Source organism: Kogia breviceps, chromosome 1 (genome assembly GCF_026419965.1).
Source record: "Kogia breviceps isolate mKogBre1 chromosome 1, mKogBre1 haplotype 1, whole genome shotgun sequence".
NCBI lineage: Eukaryota > Metazoa > Chordata > Mammalia > Artiodactyla > Physeteridae > Kogia > Kogia breviceps.
In genome coordinates, this window is record NC_081310.1 from 82,851,029 (window position 1) to 82,877,001 (window position 25,973).

A 25,973-nucleotide genomic window follows, 5' to 3' on the forward strand; every position below is an offset into this window, starting at 1 on the left:
GTGGTCAGTGAAAGGCCCGGGCCCTGTGGTTTTGCAGAACAAGAATTCCCACAAAAATGTAAAGTAGTGAAACAAGTATTTATTTGCAGAAAAAAGTGCAGTATGTGTGGATAGATACATGAGCGGGCTCAGAAAGATTTGTGCCCTGGTGGCAGTTTAAATCACTTATATGGGGCATTTTTTCCAGGTTTCCTTTGGCCAATCATTTTGATTTGCCTGGTTCAAAGTCTGAATTTGGTATAGCTCAGGATTTTCTCATGTGTGCATGCACATCTCTTAGCCAAGATGGATTCTACCGAAGAGGCCTATGGGTAGATTTGGCCACTTGGCATCACTCTCCTTTTGACCTCCAAGGAGCCTTTCTGTGCATTTGTAGTCCAGGTGGTCTCCTGACTTCAGGAATGAGAAATATGTGGTCTCTTATCTTCTATCTGGGCAGGGCCCAGCATCCTCTCTCAATTGTTCTGTTATTCCCTTGTCGGAGTATCAGTCCACAAGGAAAGAACTCAAACCATTTGCCCCGGGGGCCCATCTGTCTCCTGCCTCATGGTAATGATACAAAGTTGAAAAGGCAGTTATTTATTAAGCATCTACATGCCATCGAGGTTCAGTAGGATATCAGGGGACTTAAAAGGACAAATAAAATAAGACAATGACAGATTATCTCAGGTTGACCAATTTTCATAGTTATATCTATAGTACATTATTAATTTACTTAGCAAATTTTCCCCCAAGCTCTGCAAAGTTAAAAAAGTAGATGGGGCTTCCCTGGTGGCGCAGTGGTTGAGAGTCCACCTGCCAATGCAAGTGATATGGGTTCATGCCCTGGTCCGGGAGGATCCCACATGCCGCGGAGCGGCTGGGCCCGTGAGCCATGACCGCTGAGCCTGCGCATCCGGAGCCTGTGCTCCGCAACGTGAGAGGCCACAACAGAGAGAGGCGCGCGTACCGCAAAAAAAAAAAAAAAAAAAAAAAAAAAGATAAATCAAACTATATTTTCTGTTAGTACAGTAAATATACATTGATCATGACACACATTTCTACTGGTTACAGCAGGTAAAATTAAATTGTGAGAAAGTGTTTCTTCTTTCTTGAATTGTTATAAAACAAAGAGGTCCTCTAGATTTCTGGATAAGAGGGATAACTAGCAATCCCACAGTGATTTCCACTATTTCTTGCCATCCGTATATATCCTTGGTCACCAAAGTTGAGGCCCCAGCTTTAGAAAAAGAAGTAACACAAAATTACAAATGAATATAATCAAATCACATTATCAACTTTTTATCTCTTAGATTGCTTTTCTCCCAAAGAGATTATATATGAAAAGCTGTACAACAAAGAACAAAATAATATAATAATTTCCCCAGGGCTTTTAGGCAATTTTCAAAGGATGGTTTGGTAGGTTTTAATGCTATATTAATGAATAGATTTAATACCTAAGGAAAACAATATAAGGTCCATCCTAAACCTTTAAATCCTCCTACTTCTGCAGGGAAAGAGTTTTATTATCCTTTCCAAGACCCCATCTTTAAGTGTTTTTGCATAACAGGATCATAGGTGATGATTTCCTGTCAAACTTCAATTTCTTTAGAGAGGGTCAATTAAGAAAGATTTTTGAGAGACCACTATGGAAAAGGCACAGGGCAGGGGATTCTCAAAAAGAGAGCTCTCAAACACCTTTTTGACCTGGAAGTGGAGCTGAGATAAGGTAAGACTTGATCATAGTTAAAGCTGTAAAAAATGGAAAATGCTACCTTGGGAAAAGATGAGCTCCCTGGTACTGGAAGTGTTCAATTAGAGATGTACATAACTTGTCAGAGATGTTGCAGGGGGAATTCACGGGTCAGATAAGGGTTAGAGGAGATCAATGGTTCCTCACTTTTTCATTTCATGGACTTCGAGAATTTCAAAAAATTTTGCAGGTTGACATAATGTTACCAGTTTTTAAGTTAGCAAGTACAGACATTTAAAAAAACAAAACCCTTTATTATCACCATCAAATTGTAAAAGAAAGGACATTTTAACACCAAAAACAAAACTTAAGAGACATAACCTCTAATTTAAGTATAGTCCTTTGAGACAAATAAATTTAGATTTATGAAAGATTTACCAAAATATTCTTTTGTTCTCCCTTTTTCAAATACTAGTGAAAAAATTGACAAAATTCTTGTAAGAGAAATGACTTGTGAAGTTTTTTATGATTGTGAGATTTTATAATTGTAGATGTACAAATAATTATAATATGAGGCAGAATTCATATTCTGTATGAATTGTGCTATAACTAGTATACAAATAAAAGCATGAAATACTGTGTTTGTATTTGGAGAGCAGCAGGAAATTTAGTTGAAGGGAAAACTGAACATCTTTAGGGGAGTAGTGTGAAAAGAAGATAGAAAGTTAGTTTGGGGCCATTTTGTGCGGAGCTTAGAACAGCAGACTGAGGATCTTGTTTAAGTCCATAGGCAGAGGGAAGCTATTGCAAACTTTTGCTCAGGACTCAAAGAAAGGTTGTGTTTTTGTATGCAGTGGAGAAACTAAGAAATGCTGGACTATTGGAAGAAGACAAGTGGCATAATTTAAAATAACTGTGCTTCAATAGGCCTTAAATGTTCTATGTATCAGCCATTCACTGGACTCTTCCGGTCCTATTTCTCTCTCTCTTGTACCATTTAACACAGTTGTCTACTCTCACCTCACTTCTCTCTTGGCTTTAAGATACTACTGTGTCCTGATATTCTCTTCTCTCCCTGGTCACTCTTTCTTAAACTCTCTGATGGGCTCCTTCTTTTTTTTTTTTGGCCGCACCAAGCGTCTTATGGGATTGACCAGCAATTGAACCAGGGCCCTCAGCAGTGAAAGCGCCAAGTCCTAACCACTGGACCTCCAGGGAATTCCCTGGACTCCTTTTGTGATTCCTTTCATTTATTGCCACTCCCCTGCTCAAAATCCTTTAATGCCTCACTAACACCTTGAGAATAAAATCCAAACTCCACTGTCACCTCTCATCAATGGATGCAGTGCTTTTTTAGTATCCGGTTTGATAAGCAAAATCAATAATAAATTCTGGCTAAACTATTATTATTAATATCAATAGCCACCACTTATTGAGCACTTACTCTGTGCTAAGCAGCTTAACATATATTATCTCATTTAATCATCCTGTGAGGTAGGTATTATCTTCTTTTTACTAAAGAGAAAAACTGGTAGAGATAAAGTGGCTTGTCCAAAGTCACACAGATGGTTAATTGTGAATCAAGGGTTCACATCTAGGGTTGTTTTATTCCAAAGCCTACTCTAACTTTTATACTATCTTCCTGTGAGGGAGGTAGTATGGGGAATGAAATTCAAACCAGAACATTCAGGATCTTATATAATTAGTATATTGCTATATCTTACTATATAGTTATTTCACTGCCTAAAATCAAGGTAAAAAATTTTAGATAAGCTGAGTTTAGACCTAAGTTCTGGTAATGAAAGTTGAATTGAGGCTCTTAGGAGTAGTAATAGGAACTCAGTCAGTGAGAGCTAGGAGTCCCAGATCCCACTCAGTATCTGTACAAGATCAACTGTCCCAAACTTTGTAGATCCCAGGCCTCTTTTTTGGCAGAGTACTGCTAAACCTCCTTTTAAAAATACAGCTGATTAAAAATCTCAAGCTAAATAAATATTTGAGGACAAATTCTTGTCTTCAGAACTGTTCAAGTTCAGTTCCAAATGCTCCTTCCAGTCCTTACCAAGTTGTTTATTTTTATCAACTCTATAGCCCTTTCACTCAAACTGTTCAATTCTGGGCAAGTTTCTTAACTCTCTTAGTATCAGGAGTTTCCTATTCTGTGTTATGGGGATAAAACGCCTATCTCATAGATTACCTTAAAAATTAAATGAGAAAATGTATTTAAAGTGCTTGCACAGTGCCTGTAGTAAATGCTTAACAAGTAGAGGTAGCTATTTTTGTTCTTATCTAAGTCCATCTGATTTGACTCAAGTAGAGTCCATCCCCTTTAAAAGTATTAGTGTTTTTCTAGGGTGACCAACAGTTCCACTTTCCCTAGGATTGTCCTGGTTTTAAAAATAAAGTCCTATGGCCTGGGAAACCCCTTAGTGGCAAAGCAAGATGGTTTGTCCCCCTACATTCTCCCTGCATATTATAGACTACTAACTTATTAGATATTCCTTCTAAAATATATGCCAATTTCCTTTGTAATAAATTGCAGCCTTGAACTTCTTAGGCTGTGCCAGACACTATTCTAGGCGTTAGGATTATGGAAGTAAACAAGGTAGACAAAGTCTTTTTAAAGCCTATGCATTCTATATGGGAAACATATAATAAACAAAGAAATACATAATATGATATGATATGATATGATATGATATGATATGATATGATAAGTACTATAAAGAAAAATAAAGAGTAAGGGGATACAGAGTGTTGGGAATATGGGCTACATTTCTTTTTTAATTTTTTAATTTATTTTATTTTATTTTATTTTTTGGCCATGCCGTGCAGCTTGCAGGATCTTAGTTCCCCAACCAGGGATCGAACCAGGGCCCAGCAGTGAAAGCACAGAGTTCTAACCACTGGACCACTAGGGAAGTCCCCAGGGCTACATTTTAGATGGTGTAGCCAGGGGATGCTTATCTGAGGAAATAGTTGAGCAAAGACCTAAGTAAACTGAAGGTGCAAGTGATGCAAAAATCTGGGAAAAGAGCTGGAAATAAGCTTGGTGTGTCTGGGAAACAACAACAAAGCTAGTGTACCTAGATCTCAGTGAGAGAGGGGAAAGCAATTGGAGAGGTGCTTGGAGAGGCAGGCTGAAACCACATAATGTCCTGCTTTTAACAGACGTGGGTCTTATTCTGAGTGTGAAGGAAAGCCATTAGAGGGTTTGGAGTAGGAGAGTAATAACATCTGCTTTCTGATTTAAAAAAGCTCATTCTGGCTACAGTGTAGAGGATTTACTATAGGCAAATAAGAGGGAAAGTGATCATCTCTTGGGAGATTTACTGCAATAGACAAAGAGAGATGGACAGTGGCTTGAACTAGAGTGGTAACAGTAGAGATATTGAGAAGTGATAAGGTTTGGGATAATTTAATGATGGTATAAATGACAGGATTTGCTGATGGTTTAGATGTAGGGTATCATATGAAGAAAGAAGAGATGCCTCCAATGTTTTTTGGCCTGGGGTAAGTGCTGTTGGCATTTACTAAGATGGGGAAAATTGGGGCAGTAGCAGGGAGTCAAGAGTTCTATTTTGAACATGTTAAGTTAAAGAGATCTATAGACCCACAGATGGTAGACTGCTGGACATGGAATTTGGAGCTCAGGGGAGAGATTAGGGCTAAAGATACAAAGGTGAGAGTCATCAGCACATCCCTGGTGTTTAAAACCATGAGACTAAATGAGATTACTTAAGGAGTGAGCCTAGAGAGAGGCAGAACTGAGGCCTGGGGCAGTCTAATATTTATAAGCAAGAAATAATAAAAGGAACTAAGGAACTCAGGAGACTGAGAAGTAAGTAGAGCAGGAAGAAAACCAGGAGAATGTGGTCCCCTGAAAGTCGAATAAAGAGTGTTTTGGAAAGGAGAGAGTAATTATATATCAAATTATTAAGAGGACAGGTAAGGTGAGACTTTGAAAACAGTTTAATGAGGCAAGATGGAAGTGAGTGGCAATCTAGGCAAGAGTGATTGCAGTGAAGTGGTGTAATAAATACCTGTTCTGAGTTATAAACCAATATGCACATTCTTAATCTCTTTATAGAGAAATCTCTAAGGAAAACCACTAGGCTATAACTTTTCTTTTTACATCTTTTTTTCAGCCTTCGATTTCATGGAGAAGAGGCAGTATGTATGAATTTAATATAAATTCCTATAATATTTAGTATAAAACGTTTACCCTAACTCTACTTTAAGATCAGGCTCTGGCTTCCCTGGTGGCGCAGTGGTTAAGAATCCACCTGCCAGACTCTGGGAGGCTCATGCCAAGGAGTACTTCCCAGAACTTCTGCTGCCAGTGTCCTTGTCCCTGCGGTGAGCCACAGCCACCTCCTGCCTCTGCAGGAGACCCTTCACACTAGTAGGCTACAGGGCGAGCAGAAGCAAGAAGAACTACAATCCTGCAGCCTGTGGAACAAAAACCACATTCACAGAAAGATAGACAAGATGAAAAGGCAGAGGGCTATGTACCAGATGAAGGAACAAGATAAAACCCCAGAAAAACAACCAAATGAAGTGGAGATAGGCAACCTTCCAGAAAAAGAATTCAGAATAATAATAGTGAAGATGATCCAGGACCTTGGAAACAGAATGGAGGCAAAGATCAAGAAGATGCAAGAAATGTTTTAAAAAGACCTAGAAGAATTAAAGAACAAACAAACAGAGATGAACAATACAATAACTGAAATGAAAACTACACTAGAAGGAATCAATAGCAGAATAACTGAGGCAGAAGAACGGATAACGGATAAGTGACCTGGAAGACAGAATGGTGGAATTCACTGTTGCAGAACAGAATAAAGAAAAAAAAATGAAAAGAAATGAAGACAGCCCAAGAGACCTCTGGGACAACATTAAACGCAACAACATTCGCATTATAGGGGTCCCAGAAGGAGAAGAGAGAGAGAAAGGACCCGAGAAAATATTTGAAGAGATTATAGTCGAAAACTTCCCTAACATGTGAAAGGAAACAGCCAACCAAGTCCAGGAAGCGCAGTGAGTCCCATACAGGATAAACCGAAGGAGAAACATGCTGAGACACATAGTAATCAAATAGGCAAAAATTAAAGACAAAGAAAAATTATTGAAAGCAGCAAGGGAAAAATGACAAATAACATACAAGGGAACTCCCATAAGGTTAACAGCTGATTTCTCAGCAGAAAATCTACAAGCCAGAAGGGAGTGGCATGATATACTTAAAGTGATGAAAGGGAAGAACCTACAACGAAGATTACTCTACCCGGCAAGGATCTCATTCAGATTCGATGGAGAAATCAAAAGCTTTACAGACAACCAAAAGCTAAGAGAATTCAGCGCCACCAAACCAACCACCAAACAAATGCTAAAGGAACTTCTCTAAGTGGGAAACACAAGAGAAAAAAAGGACCTACAAAAACAAACCCAAAACAATTAAGAAAATGGTCATAGGAACATACATGTCAATAATTACCTTAAACGTGAATGGATTAAATGCCCCAACCAAACGATACAGACTGGCTGAATGGATACAAAAACAAGACCCATATATATGCTGTCTACAAGAGACCCACTTCAGACTTAGGGACAAATACAGACTGAAAGTGAGGGGATGGAAAAAGATATTCCATGCAAATGGAAATCAAAAGAAAGCTGGAGAAGCAATACTCATATTAGATAAAATAGACTTTAAAATAAAGAACGTTACAAGAGACAAGGAAGGACACTACAGGATGATCAAGGGATCAATCAAAGAAGAAGATATAACAATTATAAATATATATCCACCCAACATAGGAACACCTCAATACATAAGACAGGGCTTCCCTGGTGGTGCAGTAGTTGAGAATCCGCCTGCTGATGCAGGGGACATGGGTTCGTGCCCTGGTCCGGGAAGATCCCACATGCCGCGGAGCGGCTGGGCCCGTGAGCCACAACTACTGAGCCTGCTCTCTAGAGCCTGTGAACCACAACTACTAGCCCACGTGCCACAACTACTGAATCCCGCGCACCAAGAGCCCATGCTCTGCAACAAGAGAAGCCACCGCAATGAGAAGCCCGCTCACCGCAACGAAGAGTAGCCCCCGCTCTCCACAAGTAGAGAAAAGCCCGCGTGCAGCAACAAAGACCCAACGCAGCCAAAAAAAAAAAAAAAATCAGGCTCTCTTGAAAGATCATTCAACAGTTCTCAGTAAAGGAAAATGGAATATGTTCTTTCTTCTAACTTATATTTGCATAACTTAATGCCACTTATAGATGAAGAAGAGTTATTTCTGTACCAACCTCCAACCCAATCCATCAACTTACCGCATGACTTAGAGGCCCATCTATTTTGCAACTGTTTATTTTAGACAGTTCGCAAGATATTGCTTAAAGGTGTCCTGAGTGCTTAGCTTTTTGGTGTGTGTGTTTGCATGCATGGGTGTGTATGTGTGTGTGCATGCATGCGTGTGTGTGTGTGTTTAAGGTTCTAATGGGCACATAGTTAATACCTTTAATATTTTTTCTCAGGCCAAAGTTGTCTCATGCCCAGTAACTGTGGAGCCTTCATTACTCATTGATCTGTATGTTAAATTAAACTCCTCCCTTTTTTTTTCAAAGACAATCTTGGCCCATCTTGTGGGCAGTCCCTTAGACTGGGGTGGCCTTCTGACCAAGTTTAGGCTCCTAAACTTTTCTAAGTACATAGCAGTTGTATCTCTAGCTCAGCTAGCTTTCTAAATTTATAGATCTGCCCATCACTGGCAACACAGACTATCCAAATACTTAAGGATCTTCTCAGATAGTTTAACCTCAAAATCTCTACTGCCTAATATTTAGGGAGATGTCCCTGAAAAATATGTAGTTCATCATTCCTCACTTAGATGCTCTAGTTTTATTCCTGAATTAAGTCAAACCATCAGAGGGTTGTATAATAAGGTATTTTGCATTATTTTGGTCCCCATAAAATAATTTTTACTCAGTTATGCTTGGTATTAAATCATTTGCCTATATGCTAGACATTCTGAAAGCATTCTGTAAAACTTCTAGCTGCATTTACGGTTGGGATGTTACTAAGGGCATAGTCTTCTGCATTAGATTGTATTCTCTTTATAGAGCTTCAAAGGAGGAATAATAATAAAAATAATAACTATGATTTATTGGACATATTATGTGCCAGACACTATGTGCTAAGTGTTTTACATACATTATCTTGTTAAATCCTTATAGTAATCTTGAAACTATTATTCCCATTTTACAAATGGGAAAATTGAAAGTTAAATATATTAAATAACCTGCCTAAGGTCACACGGACAGTAAAGGAGCTAGGATTCTAAGCAAGTTCTGCCTGGCTTCAAAGTAAATGCTTTTATTTGCTAGTATTATAAAAAGAAGCTAAATACCCATGTCCAGAAAGGGAGAAAAATTCAGGGACATTGGATCAGTGTTATATATATACCAAAAAGATTAAGTGTAAACAAAAGGAAGATAAAAAAGAAGAGGCCAAAATTGAGGAAGACTCCACATTCTTTTACTTAAGGTTAACTTGGTAGCACTGGAATGACATAGAATCTAACCTTTTAAGAGATCACTAAGAACAAGTTTGATAATATAAGAGGGTTTTGCTTGAGTCAACCTCTGTGCAGCCTGGAATTCATGACCATATCCAATCTGTCCTTGCTGGGATTTAGTTCCAGAATCGCTGTGGTCGTTCATAATTTGTTCCCTTCCTATCTCACATCTCTCTCTAACAGGCTTCTTATACTACTACCTTTATAAAAGAACATGCAGTTCCCTTAACTCATTTACTTTCTCTCAGTTCTAGACTGGCACATTTACCTTCCTCTGTTCTGATTGCCCTTTTTCATCTGGTTATTTCTTTCTCATCCTTCAAGATTCAGTCAAATAATCTGGCTAAAAGGCCCTCCCAGACTCCCCAGGCTATGCCAGGTACTCTCATTCTGTGCTTCCACTGCAACGGATGCATACCTCCATCTTAGCATTTATTACATTCTATTGCGATGGTCTGTACATGCACACACCTGTTTCCTTGACTCCATGTACTAAACTATGAGTATCTTGAAGGATGATAGGAAGGCTATATTCTTCATTGCCTAGCACTGTGCTTGATACATGGTAGGTACTAATATATGTTTGTTGAATCAATGTATGAACAAAGATGCAAAAATGAACAAGAGACTGTTCTACCTTTGAGGAGTTTATATTTTAGTGAATGGAACATGATTTATAGAAATAGCTGTAACAGAAGGTACAATTTGTTAAATGCTATAATAGAATTTATAAAGCATTGCTAAAGCTTAGAAGTTAGAGAAACAATTCTGAGTAAATGAATGGGGTATGGAAGAGACAGCATTTGAGGTAGGCTTTTTTTTGGAAGAATGAATAGGATTTTAGTGATATTTTAAGGATTTTTAAGTTATTTTTCATTTTAAAAGTAATAAGTGTTTTGTTAAAGACAATTTTGAAAATACGAATAGGCAGACAAAGACAACCTTTTTTTTTTTTTTTTTTTTTTTTTTTTTTGCTGTGCCGTGGGGCAGGTGGGATCCTAGCTTTTTTTTTTTTTTGCCAAGCTGTGGCATGTGGGATCTTAGTTCTCTGACCAGGGATCAAACCCATGACCCCTGCAGTGGAAGTGCAGAGTCTTAACCACTGGACTGACAGGGAGGTCCCAAAGACAACCATTATTAACATTTGGTATAATTCCTTCTGGTCCTTTAGTATAACATATATCAGAGAAATGGTGTATACTATTTTAAACTTAATACTTATACTGTATATAAATGTATTTATATGTATTTTTTCATTTAAACATATATTCCAAGTATTTTATTCGGTTATTAATAATAGTCTGAATAAATATAATTTCTAACACATGGACTGATTATGTCATAATTTATTTAACACTATTTCTATTGTTAGGCATTTTTGGTTGCTTACTAGTTTTCACTATTAAAGGAGAAGAATGCTACAATTTACGTAAGTCAGGTGTGAAGTTTGCCCCAAATTTAGGATTATTTTCTTCATATAGATTCCAAGAAATGGAAATAATTGGATGAAGAATATGAACACTTAAAAAGTTCTTGATTCATATTATCAAACTGCTTTCAAGAACGATTGTAAAATTTTACTCTTCCACCAGAATGTATAAGGGTGCCCATTTCACCACAGACAGTGGGGTTTCTGTAGGCAGCAATGGACTTTAAGGGCATTTCAGAAAGATGAAATGGCCCAAGTAACAAATAAGAAATAGCTAAGTAGGACTTCCCTGGTGGTGCAATGCTTGTCAATGCAGAGGACACGGGTTCGAGCCCTGGTCTGGGAAGATCCCACATGCCTTGGAGCGACTAAGCCTGTGTGCCACAACTACTGAACCTGCACTCTAGAGCCCATGAACCAACTACTGAGCCCACGTGCCGCAACTACTGAAGCCTGCGTGCCTAGAGCCCGTGCTCTGCAAGAGAAGCCACCACAATGAGAAGCCCATGCACCACAACAAAGAGTAGCCCCCGCTCGCCACAACTAGAGAAAGCCCGTGCACAGCAACAAAGACCCAATACAGCCAAAAATTAATTAATTAAATAAAGAAAATATCATTAGAAAAAATAGAAGAAAAAAGAAATAGCTAAGTGTCTCTAAACTTAAAGAATGATGAGAAAGTAGTTTGCTGTGGCCAGAGTGTGAGTATGGGTACATGAGAATATAGTGGAAGAAAAGTGTAAAAGGCTATGCTGGAAGCTACCTAGTGGAGGCCCTTTAATACTTGGCCAGGAGTTTGGACTTTATTTATTTATTTATTTTTTTACTGTTTTTTTTTTTTTTTTTTGGCGGTACGCAGGCCTCTCACTGCTATGGCCTCTCCCACTGCGGAGCACAGCCTCCAGACGCGCAGGCTCAGCAGCCATGGCCCACGGCCCCAGCCGCTCTGTGGCATGTGGGATCCTGCCGGGCTGGGGTACGAACCCGTGTCCCCTACATCAGCAGGTGGACTCTCAACCACTGTGCCACCAGGGAAGCCCTGGACTTTATTTTGATGAAAATAGTAGACTGTTTAGAATTTTGACCTTGGGTTTGGATGATACATATTTTAAGAAGATATTTCCATAGCTGGGTGAGAAGAGAATCTGAATTAATGTCATTAGGAATGGAAAAGAGAAAATACATATAAAATATGATTCAGAGGCCTAAAGGACAGGGCTCTGTGGGTTTAGGGAGAGAAGGAAGAGCTCAAGATGATACCAAGGCTTTGATGATCTGAAGATGATGATGTATTACTCAAAATGGAGAATAATTTTCCCTTGAACTTACTCTGAAATCATTTTCATGGATGGGGGATTTAGGGCAAGTTGGGATAAGGAGAGGGGAAATTTGATTTTAGATTTGTTGAGTGAAAGAGAGAGAGAGAGAGAGAGAGAGAGAGAGAGTGTGTGTGTGTGTGTGTGTGTGTGTGTGTGTGTGTGTGTGTGTGTGTGTGTTGTAAGTGGAAGTAGGGCAGGTGGGTGGGGAATTTTGATTTTTAAAGTAGAGCTAAAGTTGGAAGTTGGACATGGAAGTCTGTTGCTTAGTAGAAAGGTAATTTTTAGAAATTGTGAACTGGGTATCATGCACATAACAGCGATAGATGAAGCTCAAGGATCAGAAGAGTTTGCTTTGGCATGGCTAGAGCTAGAGTGTAAGGGACAGGTGGAAGAAAATAACCTAAGAAATGAGGCTAAAGCTGATATAGCAAAACAAGCCAGGAAAGTTATATGTCATAGATGTCATAGAACTAAATGCAGTAGAGAGTTTATAAAGCAGAGGAGTCTCTCACATTTCTGTGCCATTGCATATCCTTTTTGGGTCATTGGGCAACTTACTTCCCTCCTCCAACACATGAGCAGTTCCATTCATCTGAAAACTTGGTGCAAGTAGTGCCTTCTCTCTGGAGCTTTAGGCAGTTAGGCATCTTCTCTATGGCCCCATAGCCATTTAGACATATTATACCATGATGTGTTGTATTTTATTGCTTAAAAATATATCTAACTCCCAAGTGGACTCTGAGCCCTTACAGGATAGGATGATTTCTCATTAATTTTTGTATTTCCAAGGCCTAGATAATGTCTGTCACATTGTAGATGCCTAGAAAATGCTTGCTAAATTAGTAAGTGCTAAGAAGAGGTTTTGAATTAAAACCCTAAAAGATATATAATCTTCAAGAAGAAACTTCAATAGAGAAGAGGATTTACAATACCTACTGTAGGGAGTAAACAAGATATATATATAAGTGAAAGTATGGCTCCATTTAAAAAAGTTATCACCAGTCTAGACACAAGCTGACCAGTACTGTGAATGGGTTATAAATGAACCAAGATATTGATCACCTCAACTACTTTCCCAATGGGCCATGCAAATATTATCATCTTTGTGGGCCACAACATGAAAAAGATAGGAAAGTAACTTTTTGTTTGTTTATTTATGATTTGTAGACTAGGTACTTCCAGTAAAGATTTGAGGGGGATTATGGGTTGAATTGTGTCCCTTCCAAATTAATATGTTGGAACCCTAACCCCCAGTACTTCAGAATGTGACCTTATTTGGAAATAGAAGCATTGCAGATATAATTAGCCAAGAACGGGTCATTAGGGTGGGCCCTAATCCAATATGACCGGTCTTATAAAAAGAGAACATTGGACAGAAATACACATGTACCAGGGAGAATGTCATGTGGAAATGAAGGTAGAGCTCAGGTGATGCTTCTACAAGACAAAGAAAGCCAAAGATTGCCAGCAAAACTTCAGAAGCTAGAGGAAAGTCACAGCCCTTCTGACTTCTAGTCTCTAGAACTGTGAGACAATATATTTCTGTTGTTTAAGCCACTCAGTTTGTGATATTTTGTTATGGGAGCCCTGGAAAACGAATACAAGGAGAAACTTGGAAACTAATACAAGGAGACACGTTCAAGTCTCAACTCTTCATATTTCCTCTTTTCTTTTCCCTCTGAAAGCTACATTACTTTCGTTTGTGGGTTTTATGGATGTCAGCTAATTCATGTTAGCTGTTAGGGGGCTGTTAGGTGCCACATACTGTGCTGAGGATTCAAAGACAAGACAATCTCTGCCCCAAAGGCACATACAGAATATTGGAGTGATAGTTAGGTGAACATACAATTTAAATATAATGTGTAAAATATTCCAGTATGCATAGGATATTTTAGGAGCATAGAAAAAAAGACATTTTGCTTAGCCCAGGAATTTAGGGAAAACTTTCTGGTATAGATAATGCCTGAGCTGGTTTTGAAGGGAAAGGAGGAATAAACCAAGTAAGGAGAAAGGATGTTTCAGGCAGAGGGGCCAGCATAACCAAGATATGAAGATATTAAAGGTAAAATGATATGTATGGGAACTATAACTGTGTATGTTTCAATATAACTAGAATGAAAAATGTGAGACAAGTGCCAGGAATTGAGGCTGGCAAGGCAGGTAGGGATCAGGCACAGGTGACTCATCTTTTCTACTAGGGAACATTCATCTCACAATGAATGGTACTAAGTATCAGAGGTATAAGCACAGACTTATATTGTAGACAAACCAGATTGGAAGCAGTATAAAAGACAGATTTAAGAGTAAAGGAGACCTGGGTATATATCCAAAAAAACCAAAAACACTAATTCAAAAAGATACATGTACCCAAATGTTGATAGCAGCATTATTTATAACAGCCAAGACATGGAAACAACCTAAGTGTCCATCAACAGATGAATGGATAAAGAAGATGTGGTATATATATAATGGAATACCACTCAGCCATAAAAAAGAATGAAAATTTTGCCATTTGCAGCAACGTAGATGGACTTGGAGGACATTATGCTAAATGAAATAAGGCAGACAGAAAAATAAATACTGTATGATATTGCTTATATGTAGACTCTAAAAAATACAATAAACTAGTGAGTATAATATACAAGAAGCAGACTCACAGATATAGAGAACAAAGTAGTGGTTACCAGTGGCAGGGTGGGGGAGTGGGCGGTACTAAGTATTGGGTGTAAGATAGGCTCAAGGGTGTATTGTACAAGCCAGGGAATATAGCCAATATTTTGTAATAACTGTAAATGAAAATTAACCTTTAAAAATTGTATAAAATAATTTAAAATTTTTTTAATTAAAAAAGAAAAATAAAGAGTAAAGGAGACCAGTTAGATGGCTATAGGGAGAGTCCAGGCAAGAGATGTCTCAACTAGAGCAATAATAGAAGAAATGGAGAGGGGGCAGAATCAAGGACAGATATGAGGTAAAATTAGTTCAACTTGTTGCTTGATTGGGTCTGGAGGATCTAAGACAAATCCATAGTATCTAATTGGGTAACTATGTTGTGTGGTGCTGCCTTTTAGTGAGATGGGAAGTTCTGAGAAGGAACGAAATGGTAGGGAGGGTACTGGGTTCCCTGGACATACTGAGTTTGGAGAAACTAAAATACGTGGAAGTGCATGTGTCCAGATAAATAAGTCTGAAGTTCAGGGCAGAGGTCAGAGCTAGAGCTAGAGATTTGAAAGCCATCAGCATATAGTTATAGCTGAAATCATAAGAATGGAATGATTGTATCCAAGAAAGATGTAGAATAAGAAGAGTAATGGGCAGAGGATGGAGCCCTGGAGGAAAGACCAACAACTGGGGTCTAAGCAGAGGAATGGGTATTCATAAAGGAGACCAACAAGGAATGATCAGAGAAGTACTGTAGAAGATAAATCATGAAAACCAAGAGCTGACCTCAGAATAAGAAGTGAAGAATTCTGAGTAATTTAAAATGTCACTTTATAAGAAGCTATAAATATTCACCATTTTCAATATCATGATGATCATCATCATAATCTCAAGAAAGCATTGGTTGAGGCTCCCTCAAATTCCTGATTTTACTTAAATATACATTAAAGTGTGAGTACCTGTTTTTCACAAGCCAGTAGTCTCTCCCATTAAGGTTACCATAGCCAATCACCAGTACACCATGATTCACAGTCTGAGTACACAAGGGGTCATAGTAGACACCTGAGAATAAAATATGGGTAGAGAAAAAGAGTAAGTGATGTGTGGCAATGAAGGACATTTGAAAATGCTATTTTATTAGACTGTTTGGGGTATATGTCAGGAACATATAAACTAGAGCTCATGATTCTTTGCCATCAATGCTGTATTTGTCAGGGTTTTTGTTGTTGTTGTTGTTTTGTTTGTCTGTTTGTTTGTTTAGCCAAGTTTGGCATCAGTCTAATCACAGCTCCCTCAGAAATCTTTGATGAACTGCCAACTTTTTCTAGTTATTTTTAAACTTATATTGCTGTATTTCTATGTATATATTCCTAAATTGTTTGTTCTATACATTTTCATCCTTTACTAAATTAAATAATCTTTAAGGTGAGGTTTTAAAAAAAAAAAAATGATAACCTTCTAGTTTGTCTAATACAATGCTCTACCGTTAGTGGGCGCCCTCCTTGTACACTACTGTGTTGTACCTACACTCCACAGTGGCTACAGCAGCTAGGAGCTCAGGCTCTGGAGTCAGGCAGCACGGTTTCTAATTCCAGCTGACCACTTGCAGACTGTATGACTTTAGGCAAGTTAACCTAAGACTTAGTTTTTTCATCTGTAAAATAGGGCTATTGTAAGGATTAAATGAGATAATGCACAGAAAGAATTTAGCATAGTACCTGGCCTGTACTCTTAGTAAATTTTGACAACTGTTATTTACTAATTAGAACTGGTTATAAAAATATGTATATGAAATGATATGAGGCGGAGGATTCCGTTTAACCTAATCTAAGCATCCAGAGGCTTAGTGATGGGGAAGAAGAATATTCTTTCTTATGGTGCAAGGGCAGTATAAAGCACGAGGATAACATGTCTGGATTTTTACCACTTCTGTAGAAGAAGAAAGAAGAATGACGTGCATCTATAGCAACAGACACAGGTCCTTTGTTGGCCACAGCTTCTTTTAAGGCATCTTCACTGCCGAAGGGAAGTTCAGTATACCTTGAGCACGTAGCAGCTCGATTTTTTGCATCATACTGGCACTTTTCATCCTGTGGAAAAAGGAAAATCAGATAAAAATGTATACTTCAACTTCCTTTATAAATCGACAGTATCCTAAGTCTGGATTTCAAATATGCTTTCTTTCCTCATTTAGTCTTTTCAAGTGTCTAAGGATCCTTCTTCCTTTTAAAGAAAGAAACATAAAATCTTCCAAACCCTAATAGTTCTATGTTTCACCAATAACAGAGGAAATACAGAACAGTTCTATTGCTTTAAATTGTATACATCTTCATATGTGCAAATTTGCCAGGGTAATGTCTCTCAGACTCTAAGGTGGATTGTTAGGGGCATACTACATCAAGACTCGAGACTAGAGCTTTAAGATCTTTTTGATGGTATAATACCTGCAAGATGATCTGCAGTTTAGGGACTTCCCTGGTGGCACAGTGGTTAAGAATCTGCCTGTCAGTGCAGGACATGGGTTTAATCCCTGGTCGGGGAAGAGCCCACATGCTGTGGAGCAACTAAGCCCGTGAGCCACAACTGCTGAGTCCACAAGCTGCAACTACTGAAGCCCATGCACCTAGAGCCCGTGCTCTGCAACAAGAGAAGACACTGCAAGAAAAGCCCACACACCGCAATGAAGAATAGCTCCCACTCGCCGCAACTAGAGAAAGCCCACACAGCAAATAAATAAATAAATAAATAACATATTTTTTTAAATGCCAGAACAAGTCTCAAAACAAAAATCTAAATATAACAAATTTGAATCAAAACATAATAAACCAGTCTTAAAAAAATGATCTGCAGTTTAAATATTGGTTTAAAAACACCATATTTCAAGTGAGAAAGGGGAGTTTACAAATTGATGTTTGTTGTATATACAACTATGTTTTTAAAATGCTTAAAAGGAAAAAGAACTTGAAAGAAATAAGCCAAAAAAATAGTGGTTAAAGAAGTTTTTGAATGATTTTTTAATCTTTTCTAAATTTTCTGTCATATGTGATGAACCTGCAAGGAGGAGGAGAGCATTATTTAGCTTTTTAGTAGGTAGAAGAAAGATGGCTGATGATCTGAGAATAAGGTTGAGGATAGGAGGTTGTGGGACAAAAAAGTTTAAATACCAGGCAGATATACAGAAAGAATTTTAAGGAAGGTTTGCTGAAAATCTATTTTTTTAATAATTAATTTATTTTTATTATTATTATTTTTGGCTGTGTTGGGTCTTCATTGCTGCACATGGGCTTTCTCTAGTTGCGGCGAGCAGGGGCTACTCTTTGTTGCAGTGCATGGGCTTCTCATTGTAGTAGCTTCTCTTGTTGCAGAGCATGGGCTCTAAGAGCATGGGCTTCAGTAGTTGTGGCACATGGGCTCAGTAGTTGTGGCTCGCAGGCTCCAGAGCACAGGCTCAGTAGTTGTGGCGTACAGGCTTAGTTGCTCCACGGCACGTGGGATCTTCCTTGACCAGGCCTCAAACCCATGTTCCCTGCATTGGCAGGCGGATTCTTAACCACTGGACCATGGAAGTCCCTGAAACTTTATATTTAATCATGAGCTCTGCTTGCTTGTTTAAAAATACTTGTGCCACTGATAAATTAAGTAGGCTGCTGCATAAGAAAGAGAACTCTTGAGAATTTAAGAATTCTTGATGGAGGTTCATTCTCTCTCTCTCTCTCTCTCTCTCTCTCTCTCTCTCTCTCTCTCTCATACACACACACACACACACACACACACACACACACACACACACACACACCAAGCAGCACTGCTTCTCAAGCAATTGGCTTGGTGATAAGTTTAGTACAGTGAGTTGGAGGGATAGCATGAGGTCAAGGGGCAGCACAAAAAGTTTGTTTGTGGCACACCGTGGCTTTGTAGGGATAGGAAGCTTCTGAATCGATGCCGTTGTTATCAATGATATATTGGAAAGCCTCTGTCATGAAGCCACCATTGCAGCCTTTATTCCCATATTTTTCAGTTGAGCAATCCACCAGGTTCTGTGCACTCAGAGACACCAGCTTTCCTGTTTTCAGCTTCACTTGGGCTTCCAGGGCTCCCACAGCACTGAAAGCCCAACAAGCACCACAAGAGCCCTAAAACAGAGACAAAGTCACAAGGGCAATCACAGAGTCAGTAAGGATGACTTCCATAACACAAACTGGGCAACTCCTAACATGTCAGCACTTTCAGCAGTTCCAGGAAGAGCTCCCCTCACTACAGTTTCCTCTTCCCTTAGGCCATGGCAATGAAGATCAAATACTTGATTGTTCTCTGGGCAAGGTCTAACCTTAATAAATATTTACAAATGGCTGAGTTCAGAGCATAATTGCCATATTCAAATATATTAAGAAACAGTACTTACTGAGCATGTACCAAATCCCAGCTATTTTCACCCATGGTAAGGGAGATAAATGCTAATAGTAAAGTGATTTTTCAAGGGATGATTCCCTTGATCTAAAATACTCTTCCTCCTGCCAAATAATGCCTGAAACATAAGGTTAGCATTTTTCAGACATTTTTAACTATAGAATATTTTTGGTCTTAAGATATTTTACAGGAAAGCATAAACAAACAGAAAAACACAAAGTTGCTTTAGTTTAAAAAGGTGCAGAGTGTTCTAAGCCACATCATAATTGTTCTCTCTCTCTCCACCTCATCCCACTCTGCTCTCTAGTGGAAGGAAGCAAATTCAATTTGCTTTTGGTCAAAGCAAAATCACCCCCTAAAATGCAAGCACCCAGAGAGAGGATCTCATTAAATTATTTATAGTTAACACTTAGATATGTAGTTTATTGGGTCTTCTTATACTTTTGTTTTAGGGAAGCTCCAGTAAGAAACCCAAAACTAGTTGAAAGAAAAATATCTAGGTAGAAAAGAATAAGAGATTAGCAGTATCATTGACTTCTTAATTTTTCTATTCTTCTTTGGTCACAAGCTGGGGCAGCTGCTCAGGACACTGATTCTTTTCCCTTATCCTGACCTCTAAGGTGATAAATGTGTTTTATTCTTAGTTATCCCTAACTAATTTAGGATTTTGTAGCTTTCTTTCTTCTTTTTTTTTTTTACAAACAAATTAAAGGAAATACAAAAACATAGGAACAAATTTATAAAGTCCATATTTCTTATTCTAACAACGTAAGCCTAGCCATGAATTAACTTGACCACTACAATTTACAGGCCACTCTTAGCTCTAGTTTTTCCTCTCCTTCAACCCTGAAATTCATAAGTGAGATGGAGGGATAAACTTCCTGACTGAAATTCTCTCACACACATGATACTATTTCTCAAGTAATTGGCTTGGTGGAGGGTCCCGTGCAGCTGATGGATAGCATGAACACTAAAGGTCTGTCTTAAAGACCTATTTGCTTAATTCATAGTTTTTTGCTTAGTCTAATATCGATGGCTCTAACCTTTGATGTTCTCAGCACTGTGGAGAATATAAAAAGTATCATATGTGGTCCTGGCCCTCCAGGAGCTCACAATGTAGTTGGGAAGACAAGAATAGCAAACATACTTAGAAAGGAACCTAAGGGACTATGAGATTCACTGCCAGATTATGTAGCTAGACTCAGTATTTAAGGAAGAGAGATCTTGATGTGGGGTACAAAGGCCTGGGATGACAATACTCACCTGGTATTTCACTTCAGTAACACACCCCTTCTCTCTCCAGTCCAGAGAATCAGGCAATTTCTGATTAGGGTTTGACTTGTAAGTAACATTTCTCTGCCATTGGCTGGGAACTCTCAGGGAACTCATCAAAGATATCACTTCTTCACTGGTCTACAAAGATATATACATAGCTCCTTTCACTTATACCCTTCTTTTCAATATCCTGATAACTGTAACTGTGAATATATTTAACAACTGAGAGAAACAAGTGGTAGTTGTGACTAACATAGGTAACTATCTGGAAGGTGAATTATCTGGGTCTCTTTAGTCTTACACTTTGCCATTAGCATCACAGTTAGGCATTGGGAAGGAGAAGAAGAAAGTGATAAAAACTAGGTTACAGAGAGGCAGATTTTTGGTTCAAAGCAAGGCAGAATTTTATAAAAGGGTTGTCTAAAAAGTGGACTAAACTGGTTTTCCATATGAGAAAGAATTATAAAAGAGATTCCTGCATTTAATCTACTTAGGGTGTTCCCTTCCAAGGGGTACTATGACTCTTAATTTTGGCCATAGTGAAAAAGTTTTGTAGGGTAGAACAGAATCTAATAACTAATGGGAGATGATTTGTGATATTAAATACCCACACTCCCCCATTAAGAAAGCAAGTGGACCATATTAAATTATCAATTTAGACTTACATAACTATGGTAACTTATTCTAAAATATTTTGAGCAGCCTTTAGGCAATGCTTTCTAGAATTAATAAAAATAAAAGTAACAGTGGTCTGCGAGTAAAAAATACTCCTTTAAAGAAGAGATTTGTTAAGGACAGTGATCACAGTAGGACCAAAGAAGGAATCTGTACAAATTCTTATGTCCTTAAATTCTGTTTTCTAATTTTATACACATACAGAAAACACTCCTTTGTTGTTTACCTTCAAATTGCCTTTGGGGAGACAGAAATCCTGTTTACCCAGAGATAAAAATAGGATTATTTATAATTTACCTACCATGTCTCCCAGGTGGTTCATGCCTAGATCATATGAATGCATTCCCATTGAATGCTCCAGATTGTGAAGCATCACAGTTTTTAGATTCTTTTCCCAGATGAGACGCCGTGCTACTTCCTCATTCTAAAATATAAGGAAAAAGAACATAGTTATACTGAATCCTTCAAAAATGTGTTCAATAATGAAAATAAACATATTATGAAGCATTCTATTAAGTGTGGATCTGTTTGGGAGCATGCAAATAAATGAATACATCCAATATAACTGGTAAAATTGCACACTAATCTTAACTCTTCTTCTTAATTGCTCTGATGGTGATTAATATCATTTTAGATATACACAATGAACTTCCTCAATTTGCTAAAAAGTTTTTTTTAGAAACTGCAGTTTGTTGAAGTATATCCTTTGTAAGTGGTAAACTCACTTAATCATTATAGGTCTTTTAAAAATATTCTTTTTTACCCTCACTCTTGAAAAATAGTTTAGCTGATTATAAATTTCTAGCTCTTTTTATTCAGTTATTTGAAGATATTTCTCCATTGTCTTCTGATATCTACTATTGCAGATTAGAGGTCTGTTGTCAGTCTAATTGTTGTAATGTTTTTAACTTTGGTACTTTTGCGATTTTCTTTCTCTTTGATGTTTTGCAGCATCATTACATGTTTGTGGGTGTGGGTTTCTTTATTTTCCTCTCCTGGGTACTTTTAATTGGAAAGCACTTTTGACTGGAGGACTCAGGAACATTTTTTTTCATATCTGGAAAATTCTCAACCAGTATCTCTTCAAATATTGCTTCTTCACCATTCCATCAGATGGAGCCACAAACTCTCTTTCATCTCTTTACCTGCGTTTTCACAGTTTTTCCTTTTTATTTTTGTGTGCTGCCTTCTTGATGAATGCCTCAGTACTATCTTTCAGACTGATTCTATCCAGCTCTTTCTAGCCTGGAGTTTATCTCTTTTATTGAGTTCTTATTTCAATGACTATATTTTTTTCATTTCTGAGATTTCTAATTGGATTTCTAATACATTTCACAATTTCTTGTTCATTCATGCAGATGTTATTCCATTATACATAGTTTTAAAAATAATTTTGGCCCTATTATCCTAATTTTATCCAGAGTGAATTCATATTCAGACTGTTGATTTTGTTGCCCTCCAGGAGCTTTATTTACATAGAATGCAATGTACATGGTGCCTCCTAGAATCCTCCACCTTTACCTCCACTCCCAAGGCCAGAGTTTACGACAAGCCATAGCCCAATGAGCAGTCAACAATAACTCTTTTCTGCCTCATCTCATCGAGTATTAGAACCCAGGCCTAGGCCCTGGTTCTAGGTAGTAAGTCTGGATGCAGTCCCTCTGTCTTGGAGCAAGATCTTACTGCTACCCCAGTAATGGAAATGTACAGATATACTTCCAAACCACTAGAGGGAAAAAATGAAATAAAGAAAAAATAAATCTAATGAAGTATAGGAAAGAAAAAAAGAAGAGAACTTTGAGATACATTTTAATGATAGGATATTAATCAAAAGTCATTTTCATTCCTCCTGATGGACTACAATAATTAAAAAGCGAGATAATATTCATTTAACCAAATAGTGGTGCTAACTGCACATCTAACTTTAGTTAACGTTGAAATTACAGGTCTGATCCTAAAGGGGAGTGGGTGAGGGTGAAATTCATCACTACTAAGAAAACAACTCAGAGCATTTTTATACAAAAACCATACATCAGGGCTTCCCTGGTGGCACAGTGGTTGAGAGTCTGCCTGCTAATGCGGGGGACGCAGGTTCAAGCCCTGGTCTGGGAGTATCCCACATGCCGTGGAGCAACTGGGCCTGTGAGCCACAACTACTGAGCCTGCACGTCTGGAGCCTGTGCTCCGCAACAAGAGAGGCCGCGATAGTGAGAGGCCCGCACACCGCGGTGAAGAGTGGCCCCCGCTTGCCACAACTAGAGAAAGCCCTCACACAGAAACGAAGACCCAACACAGCCATAAATAAATAAATAAATAGAGCCAAGCATTAAAAAAAAACAACCATACATCATATAAGTAAATATATAATCCTTGCTTATAAACTCAGAAATATTATACAGTTATAGGACTTAGTTATTTGAAGCACCAGGGTTAAAATCTTAAAATCAATCAAGAAGTATGTTTTGAAATAAAAATAAAAGTACAAACTGGGAAGTGAGAGTCAAGAAATAATATCTGCCAGTGCTTCTCTATGCCAGGGACTGAAAGAGGCCTTTTTTGTTCCTCAAACATGCACTCCTTCCCTCTTGACCTGGGACTTGCACTCCAGTTTTCTACTTTGCTTGCTCCCTGGCTTCTATCCATTCTCTGCTCAAATGTCACCTTATATGTGAAGCCTTACCTGACCATTCTATCATATGTATAAAATAATCACTCCCAACCCCTCACAGCCATCACACAGGACCCTTCCAACTCCCCCATGCCTTGCTTTATTTTTCTCTACTTCTTTCCTGTCTCTCCTTTTAGGATATAAGCTCCATAAAAACAGGAACTTTGGGACTTCCCTGGTAGCACAGTGATTAAGAATCCGCCTGCCAATGCAGGGGTCACGGGTTCGAGCTATGGTCCAGGGACATCCCACATGCTGCGGAGCAACTAAGCCCCTGCACCACAACTACTGAGCCTGAGCTCTAGAGCCTGTGAGCCACAACTATTGACCCCACATGCCACAACTACTGAAGCCCGCATGCCTAGAAGCCATGCTCTGCAACAAGAGAAGCCACCGCAATGAGAAGCCCACACAACGCAACGAAGAGTAGCCCCTGCTTGCCACAACTAGAGAAAGCCCATGCACAGCAACAAAGACCCAACGCGGCCAAAAATAAATAAAGAAATTTATTAAAAAAAAACAACAACAGGAACTTTATTTTGTTTCCTGATGTATCTCTAGTACCAAGAACAGAATCTGGCAAGAGAGGAGTGTGTAACATTTATTGAAAACACTGCTTGTCACAATATGTAGAGTACTTGAGTAAAAGCAAATTGCTCAAGTGGCAGCCCATCTACCTGTTCCTTGTATTGTTTCCTATAGGTTTTCTTCCAGAGATCCCAGTGATGATCGAGAGTGGAATCTCTGTGCTGTTGTGCCATCACAGAGGAGCACAGCAGGAGCACCCACACCAGCAATTTCATTCTGTTAAAGGAAAGGTAACATAGGAAGAGTAGCTGTTAGCTTCATCTATTGTGACCATATTTTTTTCACAACAAAAAGTAGGAATGCAGAGTCTGTCAAAGGGACAGAATATTACAAGGCAGAATTATGCAGGAAAATTTCTGGATTATATAGTGACAGGGAGTAACTGCAGATTTTTGTCTGAAATACCACTTCCAATTCTTAGTAGCACTTTAAAAGTGATTTTCAAAAAGTTTCCTGATATCTGGTAAGCCAAATTTACATCTAAGTTTGGGGGATGTGGAGATGAGGAAGCAGGGACTTTATAGGATTTGACAACAAATCTAACCAAGGGAAATCCTCTTTCCTCCTTTCCAGAAAAAAAAAAAAAATCCTTAAGAAGGCATACCTTTGAAAAATCAGTTTATCTTCATAATTTTTGAATACACGAGCTCCTTTTAACTGATCTATCCACAACCTTCAGAGATAGTTAAAAGATAACTCCTGTGTATTGCTTCCCCATCCTTGGATCATTTTTACCTTTTAACCTTTTTTTTTCCCCTAAAAATCAAAATATCTATTTCAAAAGAAGAGGTTAACTGCTTTTGAAAACACCACTTCTATATTTAATACAAAGATACTTTAACAGAAATTCAGTGACTAACTCCCTCAAACTGGATTCTACTTTCTTTTCCACTTCTTTTTAATTCAAAACAGCTAGATTTTTAACCATGTAAATCTTCAAATTATATTCCAAAGAAAGCTATGTGTCTGCCTCAGGCTTTAGATGTTTAAGCAGACATTAACTTTTCAAAAATAGACTCTTTTTAGTCAAAAAAGAAGAGGCAAATTGAGCAACAATAATTTTTTTTTAGTTTACTTCCTGTAACAAATGATGTAAAACTGCCAGACAGAGCAAACTAAAAACACAAATGAAGGATTTAAGGAGCAAGTAGGAGAAAAAGAACAAACAGTACGTACATGATAGAACCAGTAGGTACTCCCGTACTAAGAATGCTTGATGGTGAGCTCTCTTCAAAGATTTCAAAGGAGCAAAGAGCTTCAGCTAAAGTGACTTTGAAAAGAAATTGGAACTTGTCACATGAGGTATCCACAATGAGGAAGTGAACTTTCATTTCAGTTTCATTTAAAATCTAACTAGATTTGCTACCTATGGCTCTCTCGCTGCAGTTTTGGAGATAAAGCGGGTGCAGTAAACCATCAAAAAGAGCCCCCAGTAGAGGAGTCAGTAGAAAAAGCTCAGCAAAATAACACCAATACACGTTTACCCTTTAAGTTTTCATCATTTTGATTATTCACTTTACCTAGAAACAACAATTTTCAGATGGAAAACTTTAGCTATGAAGAGATTAGTACTAAGTTCCTGAAATCCCAGCTTCCTCCATGATTTCCTAGGAAAATCCACTTGATTCTTTTTAACACAACTCATCCATGATCTACTGTTGTCTAATTCTCACCCAGATGAGAATTCCCATTTATACATGGATCAGTT

At 38.2% G+C, this 25,973-nt stretch overlaps 1 protein-coding gene across 1 annotated transcript; it reads right to left on the reverse strand.

The window, feature by feature from the left end:
• Positions 1-59: 59 nt before the first annotated feature.
• On the reverse strand, positions 60-25,527 carry CTSS (cathepsin S). The gene is made up of 8 exons (XM_059080902.2): positions 25,442-25,527; positions 24,355-24,481; positions 21,311-21,433; positions 20,323-20,472; positions 18,558-18,785; positions 16,577-16,742; positions 15,612-15,714; positions 60-1,219 (listed from the first exon to the last, which is right to left on the reverse strand). Exons 2-8 carry the CDS (start codon positions 24,478-24,480, stop codon positions 1,120-1,122), a joined length of 996 nt encoding a protein of 331 aa, XP_058936885.1. The 5' UTR covers position 24,481; positions 25,442-25,527; the 3' UTR covers positions 60-1,119.
• Positions 25,528-25,973: the final 446 nt, after the last annotated feature.

Coding starts and splice junctions, on each gene's coding strand:
- CTSS (XM_059080902.2), bottom strand. CDS start 24,480: ATGAAATTGCTGGTGTGGGTGCTCCTGCTGTGCTCCTCTGTGATGGCA. Junction 18,786..20,322: donor TTACTGAAGTGAAATACCAG/GTGAGTATTGTC, acceptor TCTCTGTTTTAG/GGCTCTTGTGGTGCTTGTTG. Junction 16,743..18,557: donor CCTATCCCTACAAAGCCACG/GTGTGCCACAAA, acceptor CTTTTTCCACAG/GATGAAAAGTGCCAGTATGA.